Consider the following 19,250-nt stretch of genomic DNA (forward strand, 5'->3'; position numbering starts at 1 on the left):
GGGATAGAGCTGTTGGACGGTTTTCAATACGGCGTAGAGCGATTGTATTGGTGGCTTACTTCTCATTAGCTCGCTGGTTAATTTCCATGAAGGGGATTTGTACCTTTGGCTTATAACATATAATCCCTTAGTCTACTCTGCCCTTTAGCAGGCTTACGCACGGAAAGGAGGATGAAAGATATGCTGGTCTTGGGCTATGCTGGCCTCCGGCATGCATCCCATTCTGGTGTTGTCGTACTTGCTACTCACACGCTGCTGTAAATATCAACGGTGTGTGAACATTATTCTGGTGTTGTCGTAAATGCTACTCGCACGCTGCCGTAATCATCAATGGTGTGTGAACATTATTCTGGTGTTCTCTTACATACTACTCGCTCGCTGCCGTAAATATTAATGGTGTGTGAACATTGTTCTGGTGTTGTCGTACATGCTACTCGCACGCTGCCGTAAACATCAATGGTGTGTGAACATTGTTCTGGTGTTGTACATGCTACTCGCGCGCTGCCGTAGAGGTGCAGTGCTTATACACGAGGCGAATAGTTGCGTCGACTAGTCGACGCAACTAAAATTTGTGATGATTGACGTGTTCAGAGGCAACTAGCTGGTGCATTGCACGCAGAGCAACCGAAGCTGTTTTAAAGCAGCCGAGTGTGCTCAGTAGCTTCTCGGCTTTCGGATTGTACATAGCTGCGTTGCGCTCTCACTTGCCCAGCTGTAGCGCGTACAGCTTTGGAGCTCTCGCTTGCCTTCACCATGCACACCCTTACTCGACAAGTCCCAACGTCGCACTGGCGCTGACGCACTCACTCGCACTGTACTGAAGACCCTCTCCTCGCGTATAGGCTCTCAGCCTGCAAAACTGTAGTCGACTCAACTAATAGACGCAACTATTCGCACCTTAAGCATCAATGGTTTGTGAACATTATTTTGGTGTTGTAGTACATGCTGCTCGCGCGCTGCCGTATACATCAATTGTGTGAACATTGTTCTGATGTTGTCGTACAGGGTACTCGCTCGCTGCCGTAAATATCAATGGTGTTTAGTGCGTATTCGAGAGTTGTCGTCATGCCACTCGAGCACTGCCGCGAACATTTAAGGTTTTTAGTATTGGTGAGTTCCAATATGGTCCTGGCGCGCTGCCGTTAATATTTAAGGTGTATTATTATTATTTGCGGGTTATCTTAAACGATACTCGCTCGCTTCCGTGAAAATTTATGGTGTTTGGTCAGTCAGTATTCGTGAGTTGCTGTTCAGGGTTGTCCACACGTTAGCACGATAAAAATAAGCGTTGAAGCAGTTGCGGTAGTCACGACCTCTGGGCATGTAGGAACAGATGAGAAATAAACTTAAAAATTTTCTTGACTCTTGAAAAAATAAACCAATTCACCTCGATCGAGGATAATTTTTGTGAATTAGTAGAGAATGCATCAGAAAAATTCGCAAGAAATTTGTTTTTTGACAGAAATTTGTTGCATCGCGAAAGGAAACGCGTTTAAACTGAAGTGATGCATAACTGAAAAGGATCTCTTTTCACGATGATAAGTATGGAATTACAAATAAAAACAAGATATTTTCAATCGCTAAATACAGCTATGCTTACCGTAAAATATGCATAACAAAGCAGACTACAAATAGCATGAATAGGTTGCGCTTGGAAAAAGGAGTGTGACTCACTGCTGGAAGGATTTTAAGTTAAGATACTTCGGAGGTTGCAAAATAATTTTTGAAAAATAAATGTTTTTTTTATAAATGTGGCGGGGGATTTGTTTAGAAATCAGTCGGTGTCTAGGGATGGGTGGGAATGTATTCATCACATAATTAACACTTCTCTTACCAATTCCGTACTCAGACTGGTACAAATATTCGTCTCCGAATCCCCTGACGATGTGATCCTTCAGAGCATTAGTGTTTGCGAGACGAGGTTTCGGTATCTCCATCTTCGGTATGACCGAAGCATCGGCATCAAATGTTCCATAAATCATGAGACTTAACGATTGTCTTCTTGTATTGGAAGATCCAAGTGGACTAATTTGGACGCTGACATTGGACAAATGAATGAGATGACCGTAAGATCCAATGCCTTTAATTCTCGATGAGTGATTTATTCTTCCCAAATAATTATTCCCATCATTTTCGGGAAATGTAAATTGTTCTTTCAAAGGCGTTCTTCTGTTCTGAAATTGAGAATCAGACTTTGTTCGTTGCATGGAAGAAAGATGAGCGAGGTTTTGTAAATAATGGGGTAAGAATGTAGGCGATACATCACCGGCTTTCGATGTTCTCGGGTTATTAATATCTATGGGAACCTCATGAGACGAATTATTTTTCTTCGTCTGTCTATCGGGTATTCCGGCGTGGCGTTTCTTCGAGTCTGCAAATCCATTTGTGGAAATGGAGTTCTCCTCCTCATTCAAAAAAAGCGAAACATTTGAAAAATTGATGAAACTCTCGTTTGCAGAATTATTCCTAATTTTATCATCAGGTAGACGTGATTTACGATCAGCCGAAGAAAACATTTCAGTGATCAATTCCTCATCGCTGAAGTTGGATATATTCAAATTTAAATCAAATACGTCGAAGACTGAAACTTCTAAAGTGGCATTTTCTTTGTCTGTGGTCATAGAATATAGATCTTCTTCCAGCCCGTTCTTTATACTTTGCTGCTCCATTAGAATGGTATTGTTGATAAGATAATCCTCAGCATCTGTTTGAAAATCATTCAGCGATAGATGACCTGCGTTGGCCTCCAATTTTTCATGTGATGAAAGTGGATTCTGTTTTTCTCCAATGCTTGGCAGCGCTTCCTCAGCTGCAATTTTTTCATTGCCGGGCAAATCATCTTTGGTGGTTCCAATGTTTTCCTGAGATGCATACGACGAGAATGATTTCACAACATTTCCGAGATCGTTTTTCTCACTTGAGTCTTCTTTAAAATAAAATTTTGGTGGAGCTTTATTCGATGAGATTTGTTGGGACGCAATGCCAAATTGCTGATCATTTTCCAATGCCCAGCATTTATGAAAGAAAAAGACAAACGTTGAAAATATCAAACCAACCCTCATTTTCCCCATTGGGTTATTGGTGGGAACACTCGATCTCATTTCCCGTTTTGTAAAAAGGCAAAGCTGTAATCGGCGTTACGTACGCTTTAGTCTTGATCACAAATTGAACAAAAATTTGATACAATTCAATGATTGTCAAGAAAGTACCTGAGGTCTTTCGTTGGTTAAGACGGGAAAGCTATCGTAGTTTCACTTAACTAACACATCGTCTAGCACTCGAGAACGATTTTTCAAAAACAACATCGGGAAGTTAACACTCATGCAATCAACAAAACCTGTTCCTTGAGCGTCGAAATATACTTTGCGAAAATAACGAGATATGACACATTTGAAGTTACTTTCAAGAGAACGAAGTGAACCGGCCTGGGTTCAGAACGCGACTGTGATCTAAGTGACGGCTGCGAGCGTTTATCAACAATATAAGGTTGTAACACACCAAATAAATGGTGACCAAATATAGAACAGAAGTGCTTCTTAGCGCGACGCGCTCGCCGCGTCGAGCTTTTAACGCAAAATATAAACAGAAAACAGAGGTAAAAAGAAGGCATCTTCTTCTGTTGATGAACTTAACGTTGCTGTAAGGATACTCAGCTACACAACGGTGTGAGATTTTATAAAAAAAATTAGCATTTAATTTCATAATGAGCGCGGGCGATGTTAAAAAATGACCGCCATAAGGCGATAACAAAAAATATATATTGGTAGTAGACATTAAAAAAGACCCCTTAATATTTCACCGAAAGGATGACAGGATGATTCGATAAAATCGGAATTACACACCAGTGAGAATATATTGATTCATTAAAATTGTCACGTGCTATTTAACGATCTTTGGAGTGCCCAATAACTCCTAGTAAACTTAATGTCGCCAATATTATATGATATTGATACTATGTAATTGCACAAAAACTCATCTTACAGTTCCATTACCAATTTTTACTTTGAATATTCATTAGTCTCAAAATTTATATCTGCTTAACCTATATCTAGGACTGCAAAGGTATGACTGTACCTATACTCGGTACGGTTATAACCTTGACAAATTTATATGTGCTTATGACCATGTCGACTGTACAGGTATGACTGTACCTAAACTCAGTACAATTATAACCTTGACAAATAAACAATTATAGCCTTGACAAATAAAGTAGCCTGACAAGAGTTAAGACACAAGCGGTACTCACGTCTGCAGTCCTTCCTGCCGATGGCGTCACCGTAGTAGCTGTTCTCGCACACCCCGTAACATACAAGCAGTACTCACGTCTGCAGTCCTTCCTGCCGATGGCGTCGCCGTAGTAGCTGTTCTCGCACACCTCGCAAGCGTCGCCCGCCGTGTGGTTGAGGCAGCGCAGGCAGCGGCCGGTGATGTCGTCGCAGGCGTACGGGTCCTCAGGGTCAATGTTGCCGTTACAGCGACACTCTTGACAGAAGCTTCCTGCGTGGTACAGTTTTATTGGTTAATTTGATCGCACTTAGTATAATGTCCCTCGTTATTATATTATGTTCCAGAGCAATTAGAATGTTCTCAGATGTTGCCGTTACAGCGACACTCTTGGCAGAAACTCCCTGCGTGGTACAGTTTTATTTGTTAATTTGATCGTACTTAGTATAATGTCCCTCGTTATTATATTATGTTTCAGAGCTATTAGAATGTTCTCAGATATTGCCGTTACAGCGACACTCTTGGCAGAAACTTCCTGCGTGGTATAGTTTTCTTTATTAATTTGATCGCATTTGGTAGAATTTACATCTCTATTATATTGTATTCTTTAGCAATTTAAAGGGCATAAATATCTGTAATTCAGCCATTTTGAACGTGCGATCATTCAATCGGATGCAGTTGTCTCAGAAGAAAAAGCTCAGTTCAATTTCAGAGCAATTTTCAGCATTAAACAACCATGTTAAGCCTTTCATAACAATTATGAGTCACCAATAGCACGCGGGTTGCCGTAGTGTCCTGGCGCGCACTGCTATTATTATTATTATTATCATTATTAATACAATTATTATTATTATAATTATTATAAGATTTAGAGTCACCAATAGCACGCGGGTTGCCGTAGTGTCCTGGCGCGCACTGCTATTATTATTATTATTATCATTATTAATACAATTATTATTATTATAATTATTATAAGATTTAGAGTCACCAATAGCACGCGGGTTGCCGTAGTGTCCTGGCGCGCACTGCTGGCACTGCTGGCCGACGTAGCCAGGCTGACAGGAGCAGGTCGGGGGCCGGCCGACCTCCACGATGCAACTGTCCGCGAAACTGCACCGAAAAAAAATAAAGAGTTTATGTTCTCAACTTTATAAATTGTGAACTTTTCATGAAAAATTATTATACAAAATGTAATTTCGAAAGGTTAACCATGAGAAATAAAACAAATAAGGTAGTTTAGAAAAATAGATATTAAACCTTTTTAGAATTTTTTATTGATGAAATGTTCAGCGTTGATAGAGACTAAGAGGAAAATGAGAGTAAAATATACATGATATCGATCTAAAATATACAACGATACTAATCCTAGAAATAATTTATAGTACATAGATACGAGTATATAATGTGGGAATCTGAATGTGAGAATATGCGCACAAATGAGAGCAACCAAGGGATGGTTCAATGTTATTGATAACAATGTTATTGATAACAATGTTATTGATAAAAAAAACAACAATGATAATAACTGCATTTGAAGCTGTGCCTACTTCAGAATACTTATGGTACTAGCGAATGATTAGCATTACGACTAACGGTACCGAATATTGGTAGTACTTAAATACCTACTGTCCTAGTTATAAAATAGTCGATAATAATTCGATTCACGAATGCTTGAACTTCAGGGATTTGTTAGGTATCCTTAATCTTTCCAATAATATTACAGATTTTTTCATTTTGATCGAGAGTCTGTTGACTAAAAAATCGCTGGACTTCAGTAAGAGAATCATAACAGAAATCCTAAACACCCTAAATGAATAACTTATCAATATTGCACGGCGCGTTGAGGTGATAACTTGACTTAAAAATATTTTGCTTCCAATAAGACTAAGGTAATAGATCTATACAATCCATTTAGTTTATTCATATGGCGCGTTAATTTGACGCACTTGTTGGAGAGAGCCGGAATAGGGCAGGCGCAGAGCAGGCAAGAAAATATGTTGCTTTCAATAAGACCAAGGTAATAGATTTATATAATGCAGATAGTTTTTTTCATATCGCGCGTTAATTTTGACGCACTTGTTGGACAGAGCCGGAATAGGGCAGGCGCAGAGCAGGCAGTCGTTGGGAGTCTGGCCAGTAGCGTCGCCGTGGTAGCCGCGGCCGCACAGCTCGCAGTGGTCGCCCACTGTGTTGTGCTGGCAGTTCTGTACAGGACACGAGATGCATACAATATTCCCGTCTGAAACAATATATACAATATTCAATATATACAATATATTCCCGGATATATTGTATATATAACAATATATACAATATTCCCGTCTGAAACAATATATACATTATTCAATATATATTGTCATGATTGCCTCTCACCTAAGATTGTAATGATTGTCTCTCACAAAGGTTGTCATGATTGTGTCTCACCAAAGATTGCCATGATTGTCTCTCACAAAGATTGTCATGATTGTGTCTCACCAAAGATTGCCATGATTGTCTCTCACCAAAGATTGCCATGTTTTTTGTCTCACCAAAGATACAAAAAATAAAACAGCGAAAAGAAAACATGTCAAGACGACGTGCTGACTTTGCAAAATGATCTTACTAAAACTTTGCGCAAGCACGATTTTAGCACATGTCACTGAAAGTTCTATCAAACGCTTATGGCTACATCGATCTGTCTGATTTTTGGTGGAGAGATGCAGAAAAACATAGGGAACAAATCCTGAACTTCCAAAATTTTTTAACTCTATTACTTTTCGAGTTACAGCTATTCAAATTTGGGTATCGTTTTTTGGGACACCCTGTATAACAATATATACAATATTCCCGTCTGAAAAAAATATTCAGTACATAAGAGATGCTTACAATATTCCCGTCTGAAAAACAGAATAATTCATACTCATTTGTGTGAACAAAGAAGTGCATAAATCATTGCATCTGAGCAGCAAATCTGTTGAGTATTGGCGTGATACTTCAGAGGTTTGTGTAGGCAAAAATAAATGTTAACGGATTTTATGTGGAATAGGTGGTCATAAACATGCAAAAAATTATTACTTGAACTTCAAAGACGCTAGTGCGTATTTCTGATGTATTAAGATTTCAAACAATGTCATTGATGACTCATGAGTCAATAACGAGCCAAAAATGGCATACGAGTGTATGCAATTGTGGGTACACCCTATAGAATAGAATAGAAGTGTCGGCAGTGAAGAAATAGGCCCATGGCCTGTTGCCGATTCTTGAATTTTTCGTGACTTGATTGACAAGGGATCCGGCCTTTGGAATCCGATCTTTCCATAGCTGACGATTGATTGAGATATCGCGCGTTGGCTTATGCCTGAATTGGCTTATGAATTGGCTTATGTCAGAATTTAAAAGTATGTTTATCACTCACGAGACACACGCCAGTGACAGGGTCGCACGTGTCAGTGTGTCTGTTACACTGACACTGAACACAGAAGCCGCCGAAGGGGCCAGTCTGAGCTCTGTAGTATCCTGGAGCGCATTCTTCACAAGACGTTCCTGGAGCAGAGATGAAATTCATGCAGAAAGAACAGTGAACATCACCTTCATTCTTTTTAACATAACATAGTGATGTCGGCGCTGAAGTGTAGGCCTGATGTGGCCTGTCGCTGATTCTTTTCCTTTTCGTGCCTTGTTCATAGATCTAAACTCGTGTCATTTGACCGGATCTTTTCATGACTGACGATAGTTTGAAATAGCTACTTGACTTCCACCGGGTTCGATATGGTGCTAATTGTTTTGCCACGCAGAAAGAAAATAGTTATCAAGCGGCCTTAAAACTGAATTTATTATTAGGAATATGATTAACAATTTGATCGATTACGCTATTTTATTTCATCCATATTGCAATGTTGATTTTCACCTAATTAAATCTACTTACATTAAAAAAATCAGTCAAAATTCTAATATAATCAACTTGAAAAGCGCTCAATACACGAAAAAAGTAGGAAAAGTTGGGAAATCAAGAAACAGTAAATGTCGTGGAGTTGCCGTATAATAAGCAACGATCAAATAGATGAGAAACCTGAGAATTTTCTATGAAATAAACTAAATCAAGGAAGAAGTAGACTAATGATTAATCGACTAATCGACCAATTGGCGATTGCATTCTTCACAATCGTACGATTTTTCATAATACGAATTTTGGAACTAAATTTCTAACAAATTGAGTAAATGGTGAAATGTTTAGTATTATCTTCGCTAAATTAATTTTTTAAAAAGTATCATGTCCGTGAGCGAAAATCCAAGTTCCACAAAAATCGACGATAGTAAAAATTTAAATTTCTTCCCTGACGATAATGATTGTCATTGTTGATATGTTATAAGCTGATATTGTTATGACTAACTCCACTTACCAAATAGCAGCTGCGTTCAGAGAAAAATTCACTGGCCCCTCAATCCTACAATTTTCACTTACAAGAAATCGTCACTTGGTTCGGCTGAAAAAATCTTGCTTCGGACAAGTCCCCAATAAGCGGAATGAGCTGTTAGAAACTTTTCCTAAGTCCTGACCAAGAAATTGCATTCCAAAGCCGTCGAAGTAATAAGACGGCCAACTAATTTAACCCTCTACAGCTGACATGAACAACCAGAGCAATATTGTCACGCGCCTACTTCCCAAAAAAGATACGTTCTAGTGAGCGCAAAATGACTTGCACTGATGGTTGCCGCCACGTACGACAACTTTAAAATGTTCTCTGTTGCGTACAAACGTCCTCAGGTTGCAACACTCAATAGTTTACGTATAATTTAAGTTGAAAGTTTAACTTTAAAATGTTCTCTGTTGCGTACAAACGTCCTCAGGTTGCTACACTCAATAGTTTACGTATAATTTAAGTTGAAAGTTTAACTTTAAAATGTTCTCTGTTGCGTACAAACGTCCTCAGGTTGCTACACTCAATAGTTTACGTATAATTTAAGTTGAAAGTTTAACTTTAAAATGTTCTCTGTTGCGTACAAACGTCCTCAGGTTGCTACACTCAATAGTTTACGTATAATTTAAGTTGAAAGTTTAACTTTAAAATGTTCTCCGTTGCGTACAAACGTCCTCAGGTTGCTACACTCAATAGTTTACGTATAATTTAAGTTGAAAGTTTAACTTTAAAATGTTCTCCGTTGCGTACAAACGTCCTCAGGTTGCTACACTCAATAGTTTACGTATAATTCAAGTTGAAAGTTATGTTCCTGGAGAGTGACATACGGCGGTAGAGGGTTAAAGTAGGGCAGACTATCAAGGAAAGTATAATTGTAATAGTATGTACCCTGATAGTTGGGAGGACAGAGGCACTTCTCCACGGAGTAGGCGGGCTCGGCGCCCTGGTAGTATATGGTGGTCGCGATGTCCATCGTCACGTCCGATAGTCTGAAGCAGTGAGACTTGCCATCAGGTTTGTTCAGTAGTATTAACTGATCACTTTATTTTATTCATAATTTGAACATAGATTCAACAATACAAACATAAAAGAGGTGATTTGTATACAATAAAAATCGATCACTCGACATAATTCCTTCATATTCCAAAGATCACCCGACGGCTCATTCCGCTAGTCATTTTTTCAGAGGATATTAGAGTCAAGCGTCGTTGTAAAAGCAAGATAAATAAAATAATGATACACTCTCTTCCTGGACAGGTTTCCTCTGCGTCTTCACCAAATTTCCATTATTTAAGGGAAAACGGATATATCGTTTACGCTTCACCGGAGATAGAAGTTTTTTCATCCCAGTGAAACTAAAATAATTTTTTAGGTTTAGTCAATATAGAAATATAGGATATAAAAATCAACAGGAAAATATGCACCTCGCTTACTGGATATAAAGCAGCGCTAAAATAAATGAAAAACAAACGATTATATATGATTCAGGAATTTAAAAGCAAAGAAAACAGCCAAAATATTAACCATTTCTTAAGAATGAAAACGTTTAGGAGTCCAGCTCCATCGTCAGTTCATAAGTTACAAACCTATAAGAGAAATTTTTTCTTATACGTTTTGAACTTTTGAACTAAGGATGGAGCTCGACTCCGAAACGTTTTCATTCTTAAGAAATGGTTAATATTCTGGCTGTTTTCTTTGCTTTTAAATTCCTGATAAATTTGCGATTAGAGCAATCTAATGATTTCAATACTTATATATGCTTATATTCCTGATAAATTTAAGCAATCTAATAATTGTAATACTTATATATGCTTGCAATAGCTTATTAAATACTTATATATGCTTGTTAATATGCATTAACAAGTGACCTTGTCTCGACGTCGGACTCGTGATAATGCGCTCTGATGTAGACGCCGGTGAGCTTGTGTAGCAACATCATGAACTGGTCGCGCGTGATCTGGGAACCTGACACATAACATACATCATACATCATTATCAATAGGCTTAGTAACATTCTAATTAATAAAATAGCATTTATTTCATACAGGATTCAAAACATTTTCGCATTAAGAGGCATCATTTGTTAACACAGAGTTTATTGGTTGACACATTTGTTAACAGAGTTTATATTGCTTGTTGAAAGTGATAAAAAAAATTATTCTTTCCATGCAATAGTAGTTCGGCGCTGATTAGAACTTCCACGGTGAAATCAACAATAACTCATAACAATTAAGACAAGGGTACACAGGTTAATTTCATTATAACAATAAGAGATTAAAAGACAACCAAAAATTCATCATTGAAAGGACTTGATATAACAACCGAATTGAGTTCGGTTGTTATAGTCCCAGTGGAGACCGGTGCCAGGAGCTGCTAGACTTTATTTCTAGCTGCCTGCATCAGAATTTATTTCCACTCAATGTACAGACATCGTGAGAACTTCGACGCGCACCAGAAGAAGAGCGGAAGTTCCTCTCGTTGAGGGAGAAGGCGACGGATGTCCTGACGCCGCTGGGGACGAAGGAGGTCTCGTAGTAGAGCGCCGTCAGGTTGTTCCCCTGCAGCACCACGTCCCCCAGCACAGCGGCCTCGTCGGGGCTCACGCTCGCTGTTGTACAGGCGGGGAATAGCAGTTATTTAGGGATGAAGATTTACATTGAACAATCATGGAAAAAACAGCACCCCAGCCTCGTCGGGGCTCACGCTCGCTGTTGTACAGGCGGGGAATAGCAGTTATTTAGGGATGAAGATTTACATTGAACAATCATGGAAAAAACAGCACCCCAGCCTCGTCGGGGCTCACGCTCGCTGTTGTACAGGCGGGGAATAGCAGTTATTTAGGGACGAAGATTTAAATTAAAGAATCATGGAAAAAAATAGAACTACTGCTTGAAGTCGGAAATATAAAGAATGTCACTTATATTCAGGCCAATTACACAGTTATAATCAAAATGTAAAATTATATCCAGGCCAGCAAGACCGTTATAGTCAAAATGTAACCCAAAATTAGGAAGCCATAAATTCACTATCCAAGTAGGGAAAATTAAAAGAAAAACCCAGAGTAAAGCAAAGTAAGGGAATTAACTTGGACAGAAGCAATTGTTATTGCTATTCCAATGATAATATATGCTACATGATGGAGTATATTGTATCAATACAAATAAAATAAAATACACCACAGGATAATATACTCACTGGCTTGTGCGTCCGAGTCAGGGAAGTGCAGGATGGAGTAGGTGAAGAGACCGCCGTAGGAGGTGACCCTGTTGCCTAGGAACCTGCTGGGGGCAGCGAAGTACACGGCGTTCTCCCGACGAGGAGCCAGCAGACCTGAGGTGTTGAGACGCACCATGCGTGCTAGCTGATCCAGCTCCTGATACTCTGGAGACGCTGACAGAGCTGACCCTGACAGGTCCAGCTGAACTGCTGACCAGCCTGTCATCTGGTACAGCTGTGGCGACAGGAGACAAATTTTAATGATTTCTAACATAGATGGATAATGGATATGGATAATGGATATCTTCAATGGATATCTTCTTTTCATATCCATAGATGGATAATGGATATCTTCAGTGGATAATGGATAATGGATATCTTTTCCATAGATGAATAATGGATATCTTCTTTTCATATCTTCAGTATTTGTTTCAGACGTGGCAGTCCCGAAACATATTCGAGTGGCACTTTTGCCTCAAAGGGTTCGAGAATAGAAAATTTTTGCACTATGAATTGAACCCTGAAACTGGAAATAAAACGGCCCCGGAAATTGATCTAGAATAGAATAGAAGTGTCGGCGTTGAAGAAATGGGCCCATGGCCTGTTGCCGATTCTTGAACTTTTCGTGCCTTAATTCAGAAGGGATCCTGCCTTTGGAACCCGATCTTTCCATAGCTGACGATTGATTGAGATAGCTGCTGGACTTATTGCCTGGTCCGTAATTTGCTAGGCATTTTAAGACTGAACATATGCTCCAGATTCATTGTGCCTCATCTAAAACTTTCTCAGATTCATTGTGCCTCATCTAAAACTTTCTCAGATTCATTGTGCCTCATCTAAAACTTTCTCAGACTCAAGATTCATTGAGCCTCACCTGAAAATTTCAAAGACTTGAGATTTATTCTGACTCATCCAAAACCTTAAATGACTTGATATTCATTATGCCTGACCTTATCCCAGAAGAACTTGGAGGGGGAGCAGGTGGAAGACTTGCCGAAGCAGAAGCAGCGGGTGCAGCCGTCAGGGTCGCTCTCCTGCAGGTTGTAGGAGCCCAGCACGCACGAGTCACAGGTCCGGCCCTCCACGTTACTCTTGCAGTAGCACCGCGCGTCCGTCTCAACAAATCATACAATATTATTTATTAATGAGCTAATTGCATGTTAATTAACAGATAATTGTGTTAATTGTTAGCCCAGCACGCACGAGTCGCAGGTCCGGCCCTCCACGTTACTCTTGCAGTAACACCGCGCGTCCGTCTCAACAAATCATACAATATTATTTAATTCAAAATAATTGCATGCTAATTAGCACAGATTGTACAGCAAATAATGTGGATTGATTTACTAATGAGTGAAGATTCACTAATAATCATTATTATAATAATAATGCCTGAGAAGTAAATAACTTCTCAGTGACGCAAACTTTCATAGAAAACAGTGATTATTTCTCAAATAAAAACTACTTAATATTGGGCATTTTTATCTGGTAATAATGATGTGTAATTACCGAATTGTGTCACCGAACAAACGATTTTTAAACAAACAAAAATATTGGTTTTTAGTGAATAATAAGTGAGCCGGATGCAATCGATAATTTTTAAACAGTATTTGTTCCTTAATTTAATCTAAATCTTTATTTTATCCAGGTATTTAACTCCATTTCGTGAAATTTGAATTTTTCTATTCCAATGTACGTATGTTGAACGCTCAGACTTCACATCGTTTCGAGGCTTCTTATGTATTCATGTATTAATGTAGCTTTTTGAATTCAATGAAATCCCAGAAATTATTGCCTATCAGTTTGATAGGCATCTGCTAACGACCGCTTGGAATATATCACTAATCATGTTCACAATTGAGAATGAAAAATCACTATTGAATTAAAACTGCTTTGGCTGGATATTGAATGTAACGAACATCGATAGTATTAAATAGGTCATTGAAAGGAATGTTTTAAATTTTATTTTAAAATGCACAACAAAGAAACAAGACTAAAAAGTTTCCAATTACTATAGCCTGCTTGTGTATAAGCTCAAAAATCAGGTCGCAGTCATAGGACGCTGATCATCTAGAAGGGTTCGTTTTACCAGCGCATACTCTTCGTGAATCCCAAATTTATCGAGATTTTTACACAATTTATATTAAGTATAAGCAGCATTTTTATACACTGCACTGGCACAATACCTGGTCGCATATATCGCTCTCAGTGCCCCTGATGTCGCAGTCGCAGCTCTGGCAGCGCGGGTAGGTCCAGTAACCGGCGCGACACTTGTCGCATCTGCAGCGCCGTATTTAACGTTCAATTGAAATGAAACTTATACGAAAATGTTGAGCCATTAAATTCTACCTCAAAATTGCGATAGCAGGTTGTGTGTTACTGATTCGAGTTGAACAAACATCCACAAATTTATAAAACCGTATGTTAAAATGAAATGTACTAAATTAAAAATGTAATTTGATTCACCTGATTAAAACAGAAAATTATGATTTTTTAACCGCAAGAATCAAACTCAACGGCCGATGAGTAAAACTGCAATGAACGAAAGATTCTTCAGACCACCTAATTCTCAGTGAAGTCACTTTCCAACAACTCCGTTACCACCCACAACTAAGAATTTTTCAGCTGTGTATTTCATACCTGCATATAATATCAACACCAGAAGTAAAAATAAGCATAATCACCTCCGCCCCACGACGTTATTGAGACAGTCACACTGGCCGGTGACCAGGTCGCACTGCAGGTTGCCTCCCCGCACCCCCGCGGGGCTGCACTGACACTCCTCACACCCGATGATGGAGTCGAAGCCGTAGGTGTTGGCCACACACTGGTCACATCGCTCCCCCATCACCAGCGGTGGGCAGATGCAGTCGCCTGCATCGGTGCAACAAGTGGTTAAATGGTCTAGTGGAAAAACTTGGTCTAGTGGCAAGGCGGTAAGTGGTCTAGTCCACGAACTTTCTAGTGGCAGCAAACTTACCGAGCTCGCTGCAATTACCTATACACTCGTTACTTCTTATGCCAGTTATTGGCATCTAATAACTCCTAAACAGTCATTATTTCAGTATCAGCAGTGGCCAACCTATTAATTACCACACATTCATTACTGCAATCTCTTTTACTCATCAATTATTACTCACTTCTTACTTCGATGATCTACTCAACGATGGCAACGATGGGAGTATTTAAAATAATTCAAGTACCAACAAGTAAGAAAATGTTCAGTTTCAGATTTAATTAGAAAAAATAGAATCAAAATAAAGTTAGTCATGACGAACCATTCCTGGCATTGCAGAGGGCGGTGGAGGGACAGTCGCAGGGCTGGCAGTTGGGGAAGCCGAAGTATCCTGTCTTGCAGCGGTCACAGCGCCGCCCTATGACGTTAGGACGGCAGGGGCAGGCGCCCCCGAACTCCTCGCACTCGATGGTGTACGAGCCGTAGTAGTCGCAGTCGCAGTACAGCGCCCCTCCGTAGAACTCCACCGTCAGGGCAAACGTCGCGTCGCGGCAAAATCCTGAAGACGGGGAACATGGAAGAGGGTGAATACGGGGGACATGGAAGAGGGTGAATACGGGGGAGATAGAAGAGGGTGAATACGGCGCCCCGCCGTAGAACTCCACCGTCAGGGCAAACGTCGCGTCGCGGCAAAACCCTGAATAAGGGGAACATGGAAGAGGGTGAAGACGGGGGACATGGAAGAGGGTGAAGACGGGGGACATGGAAGAGGGTTAAGACGGGGGAGATAGAAGAGGGCGAATAAGGGGAACATGGAAGAGGGTGAATAAGGGGAACATGGAAGAGGGTGAATAAGGGGAACATGGAAGAGTGTTAATATGGGGGAAATGGAAGAGGGTTAATACGGGTCACATGGAAGAGGGTGAAGACGGGGGGCATGGAAGAGAGTGAAGACGGGGAACATGGAAGAGGGTGAATAAGGGGAACATGGAAGAGGGTTAATACGGGGGACATGGAAGAGGGTGAAGACGGGGGGCATGGAAGAGAGTGAAGACGCTGAACATGGAAGAGGGTGAATAAGGGGAACATGGAATAGGGTGAAAACGGCGACCATGGAATAATGTGAATACGGCGACCATAGAATAGTGTGGATATAGAATTATTTTCTTGTTCTAGTTACAGATTGCTACTCTTCTGTTGCAATTTGTCGTCAAGGCAAAACAATTCCAGGAGGCTTTTTTGAACTACGCAACTGGATTGAACATAGTTTCAAGGAAAAATCTTAAATAAAATAAACAAATAGAAACATGAATGGATCTTAATTGTCTCATTCGATTTTATTTATGTCTCATTAATTGTCTCATTCGAATTTTTGTTGCACTGCATCTTCAGGTCACAGATGCGGCCAATGCTAAATTCTTTTAAACAGATTAAAAGAATTGAAAAAAAAGTAATGTGTCGGATTAAATGAATATCCGAAGATATTGGCTACCGATGGCACATTTTAAAATTCACTGCAAAACCAAAAAGAAATAAAACTTGAAACACACAATTTCAAACTATCATTGTAAAGTTCTTGCTTCGAATGTAAAACAGGAAGATTCATTTTAGGCTACAATATAAAACTTCGTAATCAGGTTTAATCAATTGAAGCTCCGGATTTCCTCGTTGTAATTAATACATATATTAATTCATATATTAATTCATCCTTGATCTGACACTGGATAATGAGCTCGAATAAGATTTTATTCACATCCACACAATTAACATCGATTCAAAGCACCTCCATCGAGGGCTCCACGTGCATAGTAACGATCTCTGTGAAAATAACCGGACAACTAGTGGAATAAGTGGGTTAACTAGTAAAATGAGCGGTAAACTAGTGGAATAAGTGGTTAACTAGTAAAATGAGCGGTAAACTAGTGGAATAAGTGGGTTAACTAGTAAAATGAGCGGTAAACTAGTGGAATAAGCGGTAAACTAGTAAAATGAGCGGTAAACTAGTGGAATAAGCGGTTAACTAGTGATAAAATATGTGACCTGTTATGTTTTCGCGGAGCTGGAAGTTGTCTTTGCCACACTTCTCGATGAACTCGGCCGTGTTGTCCCGTGGGAGGCTGTGCAGCAGGTCGCTGGAGTACTGAGTGGCCGGCACCACCAGCGCGTAGTCTGCCCACACCTCGCGGTGTGACGGAACCTGGTACACAGTTCGCACCAATTATTTCCCCTGTATAAATTGACGGAACCTGGTACACAGTTCGCACCAATTATTTCCCCTGTATAAAAGTTGCTACATAATAAGAAATAGGAAGTAGTCTGCCCACACCTCGCGGTTGACGGAACCTGGTACACAGTTCGCACCAATTATTTCCCCTGTATAAATCCACTCAAAAGTTGCTACATAATAAGAAATAGGAAGTAGTCTGCCCACACCTCGCGGTGTGACGGAACCTGGTACACAGTTCACACCAATTATTTCCCCTGCATAAATCAAAAGCTGCCGGCAATTATTCCCCTGCATAAATTCATTCAAAAGCTGTCTAATAATAAGAAACCAATAAAGAGAATGACAAGCAGCCGTGCTTTACAAGTAGCAGATTTGATAGAAATAAAAAAAAATTATATTCATCCTCAGTAGAGAGAAGTAAAGCAGCAGGAATGATAAAACACCACACGTAAGGGTACGCACACAGTGGAAGCAGGTTTGCCCGCGCTGGCAACCTGCTCCAACCTGCCACAAGAATGGACATAGGATAATAATGTAAGTGTTCACAGTGAAAACCTGTACGAATAGGCTTCTGTATTCTATGGTTTCAGGCGCCAGCCTGAGCAGGTAACCAGCACGCTGGCAACCTGCTTTCACTGTGTGCGTACCCTAAGGCACCATCTAGCACCTTGAGCGTGAAGACGAAGTTCTCGAGGATACTGAAGACGGTGTCACTGCCTGAGTGGGTGACCACTGCACGGCACCCTGCCTCGCTGGGGCAGTGCTCGAGCTCCAGCGTCCCTTCGTAGAACTTGCCGTTCTGAACGAGAACTTGCGCGGTGAATCCTGGGGTGAAGAAATAATTACTGATCATCTTGAAACTCATTCAGTTTGAGAAGAAATAAAAAGTTGAAATAAAAAAAACTTCAGAATTCCCATTTTCAACTTTAAAATTTGGCAGAAAATCCTGATGAGTCGAGGAGATACGAGCTTATTTTCTTGCAAATACACGAATAAAGTAGACTCGTTTCACATGTACTAAATATTCAAAAATTAGGATCGAAGACTTAGAAACTTATAGAAACAATGTGTTCAGCTTGTATGTCCTTCGTGAGATAAATATAAATGTATTTTTGGAACTGGCCAGAAATTTTACGAGCCTGATCAAGAGATCTGATAATTAACATCTGTTCTGCGGGTACAGAATCGGAAGGCATCGCTGAAGGCATGCACCACGGACGATCTATTGTTGTTTATTTTTCCCTTAAGACCGTCAAAATCATTTTAAGAAATTATTTTAGAAGACAAATGGTATGAAATCTCACTAGCCACCACTAGTCTCACCAGGCAGGATAGGCTGGTAGTATTTTTCCCTTAAGACCGTCAAACGCATCTAAAGAAATTATCTAGAGAGGACCACTAGCATTACAGTTTTACTAGCCACCACTAGTCTCACCAGGCAGGTTAGGCTGGTAGTAATGCACTAGGAAGACGTAGTCGCCAGCCGCCCTGAGTTTGCCGGCCACGTCCACCATGGGATCAGAGCCGTTCAAGTAGACCACGGTCGTCGTGTTGTCCAGGTATGACGGCTGCCACTTGGCCGTCTTGCCAGAGAGGTTTGCCTCGAACTCAACCTGCAGGATTAAACCTTAAGGGTTTGCTTCGAACTCAACCTGTAGAGGTAAACCTTAAGGGTTGGCTTCGAGCCATACCTGCAGAGTTAAACCTTAAGGGTTTGCTTCGAACTCAACCTGTAGAGTTAAACCTTAAGGGTTTGCTTCGAACTCAACCTGTAGAGTTAAACCTTAAGGGTTTGCTTCGAACTCAACCTGTAGAGTTANGAGCATGACCTGCAGCACTCACTTTGATGACGATGGTGATGGTGGTGTGGTCGAGCATGACCTGCAGCACTCACTTTGATGACGATGGTGATGGTGGTGTGGTCGAGCATGACCTGCAGCACTCACTTTGATGACGATGGTGATGGTGGTGTGGTCGAGCATGACCTGCAGCACTCACTTTGATGACGATGGTGATGGTGGTGTGGTCGAGCATGACCTGCAGCACTCACTTTGATGACGATGGTGATGGTGGTGTGGTCGAGCATGACCTGCAGCACTCACTTTGATGACGATGGTGATGGTGGTGTGGTCGAGCATGACCTGCAGCACTCACTTTGATGACGATGGTGATGGTGGTGTGGTCGAGCATGACCTGCAGCACTCACTTTGATGACGATGGTGATGGTGGTGTG

At 40.5% G+C, this 19,250-nt stretch overlaps 1 protein-coding gene across 1 annotated transcript in view; it reads right to left on the bottom strand.

The window, feature by feature from the left end:
* LOC108666416 (laminin subunit alpha) overlaps positions 1-19,250 on the bottom strand; it is a 60,564-nt gene that overhangs the window by 23,138 nt on the left and 18,176 nt on the right. The window contains exons 15-29 of the mRNA XM_018153293.2: positions 18,453-18,630; positions 17,685-17,842; positions 16,831-16,987; positions 15,113-15,349; positions 14,519-14,708; positions 14,021-14,114; positions 12,788-12,952; positions 11,817-12,072; positions 11,074-11,229; positions 10,490-10,586; positions 9,510-9,610; positions 7,619-7,746; positions 6,301-6,428; positions 5,213-5,334; positions 4,324-4,497 (exon numbers count right to left, since the gene is read on the bottom strand). Of these exons, the coding sequence (XP_018008782.1) occupies positions 4,324-4,497; positions 5,213-5,334; positions 6,301-6,428; positions 7,619-7,746; positions 9,510-9,610; positions 10,490-10,586; positions 11,074-11,229; positions 11,817-12,072; positions 12,788-12,952; positions 14,021-14,114; positions 14,519-14,708; positions 15,113-15,349; positions 16,831-16,987; positions 17,685-17,842; positions 18,453-18,630 (2,341 nt within the window). The remainder of the gene's footprint in view (positions 1-4,323; positions 4,498-5,212; positions 5,335-6,300; positions 6,429-7,618; positions 7,747-9,509; positions 9,611-10,489; positions 10,587-11,073; positions 11,230-11,816; positions 12,073-12,787; positions 12,953-14,020; positions 14,115-14,518; positions 14,709-15,112; positions 15,350-16,830; positions 16,988-17,684; positions 17,843-18,452; positions 18,631-19,250) is intronic.

This window comes from Hyalella azteca, unplaced genomic scaffold (assembly GCF_000764305.2).
Source record: "Hyalella azteca isolate HAZT.00-mixed unplaced genomic scaffold, Hazt_2.0.2 contig16599, whole genome shotgun sequence".
Taxonomy (NCBI): domain Eukaryota; kingdom Metazoa; phylum Arthropoda; class Malacostraca; order Amphipoda; family Hyalellidae; genus Hyalella; species Hyalella azteca.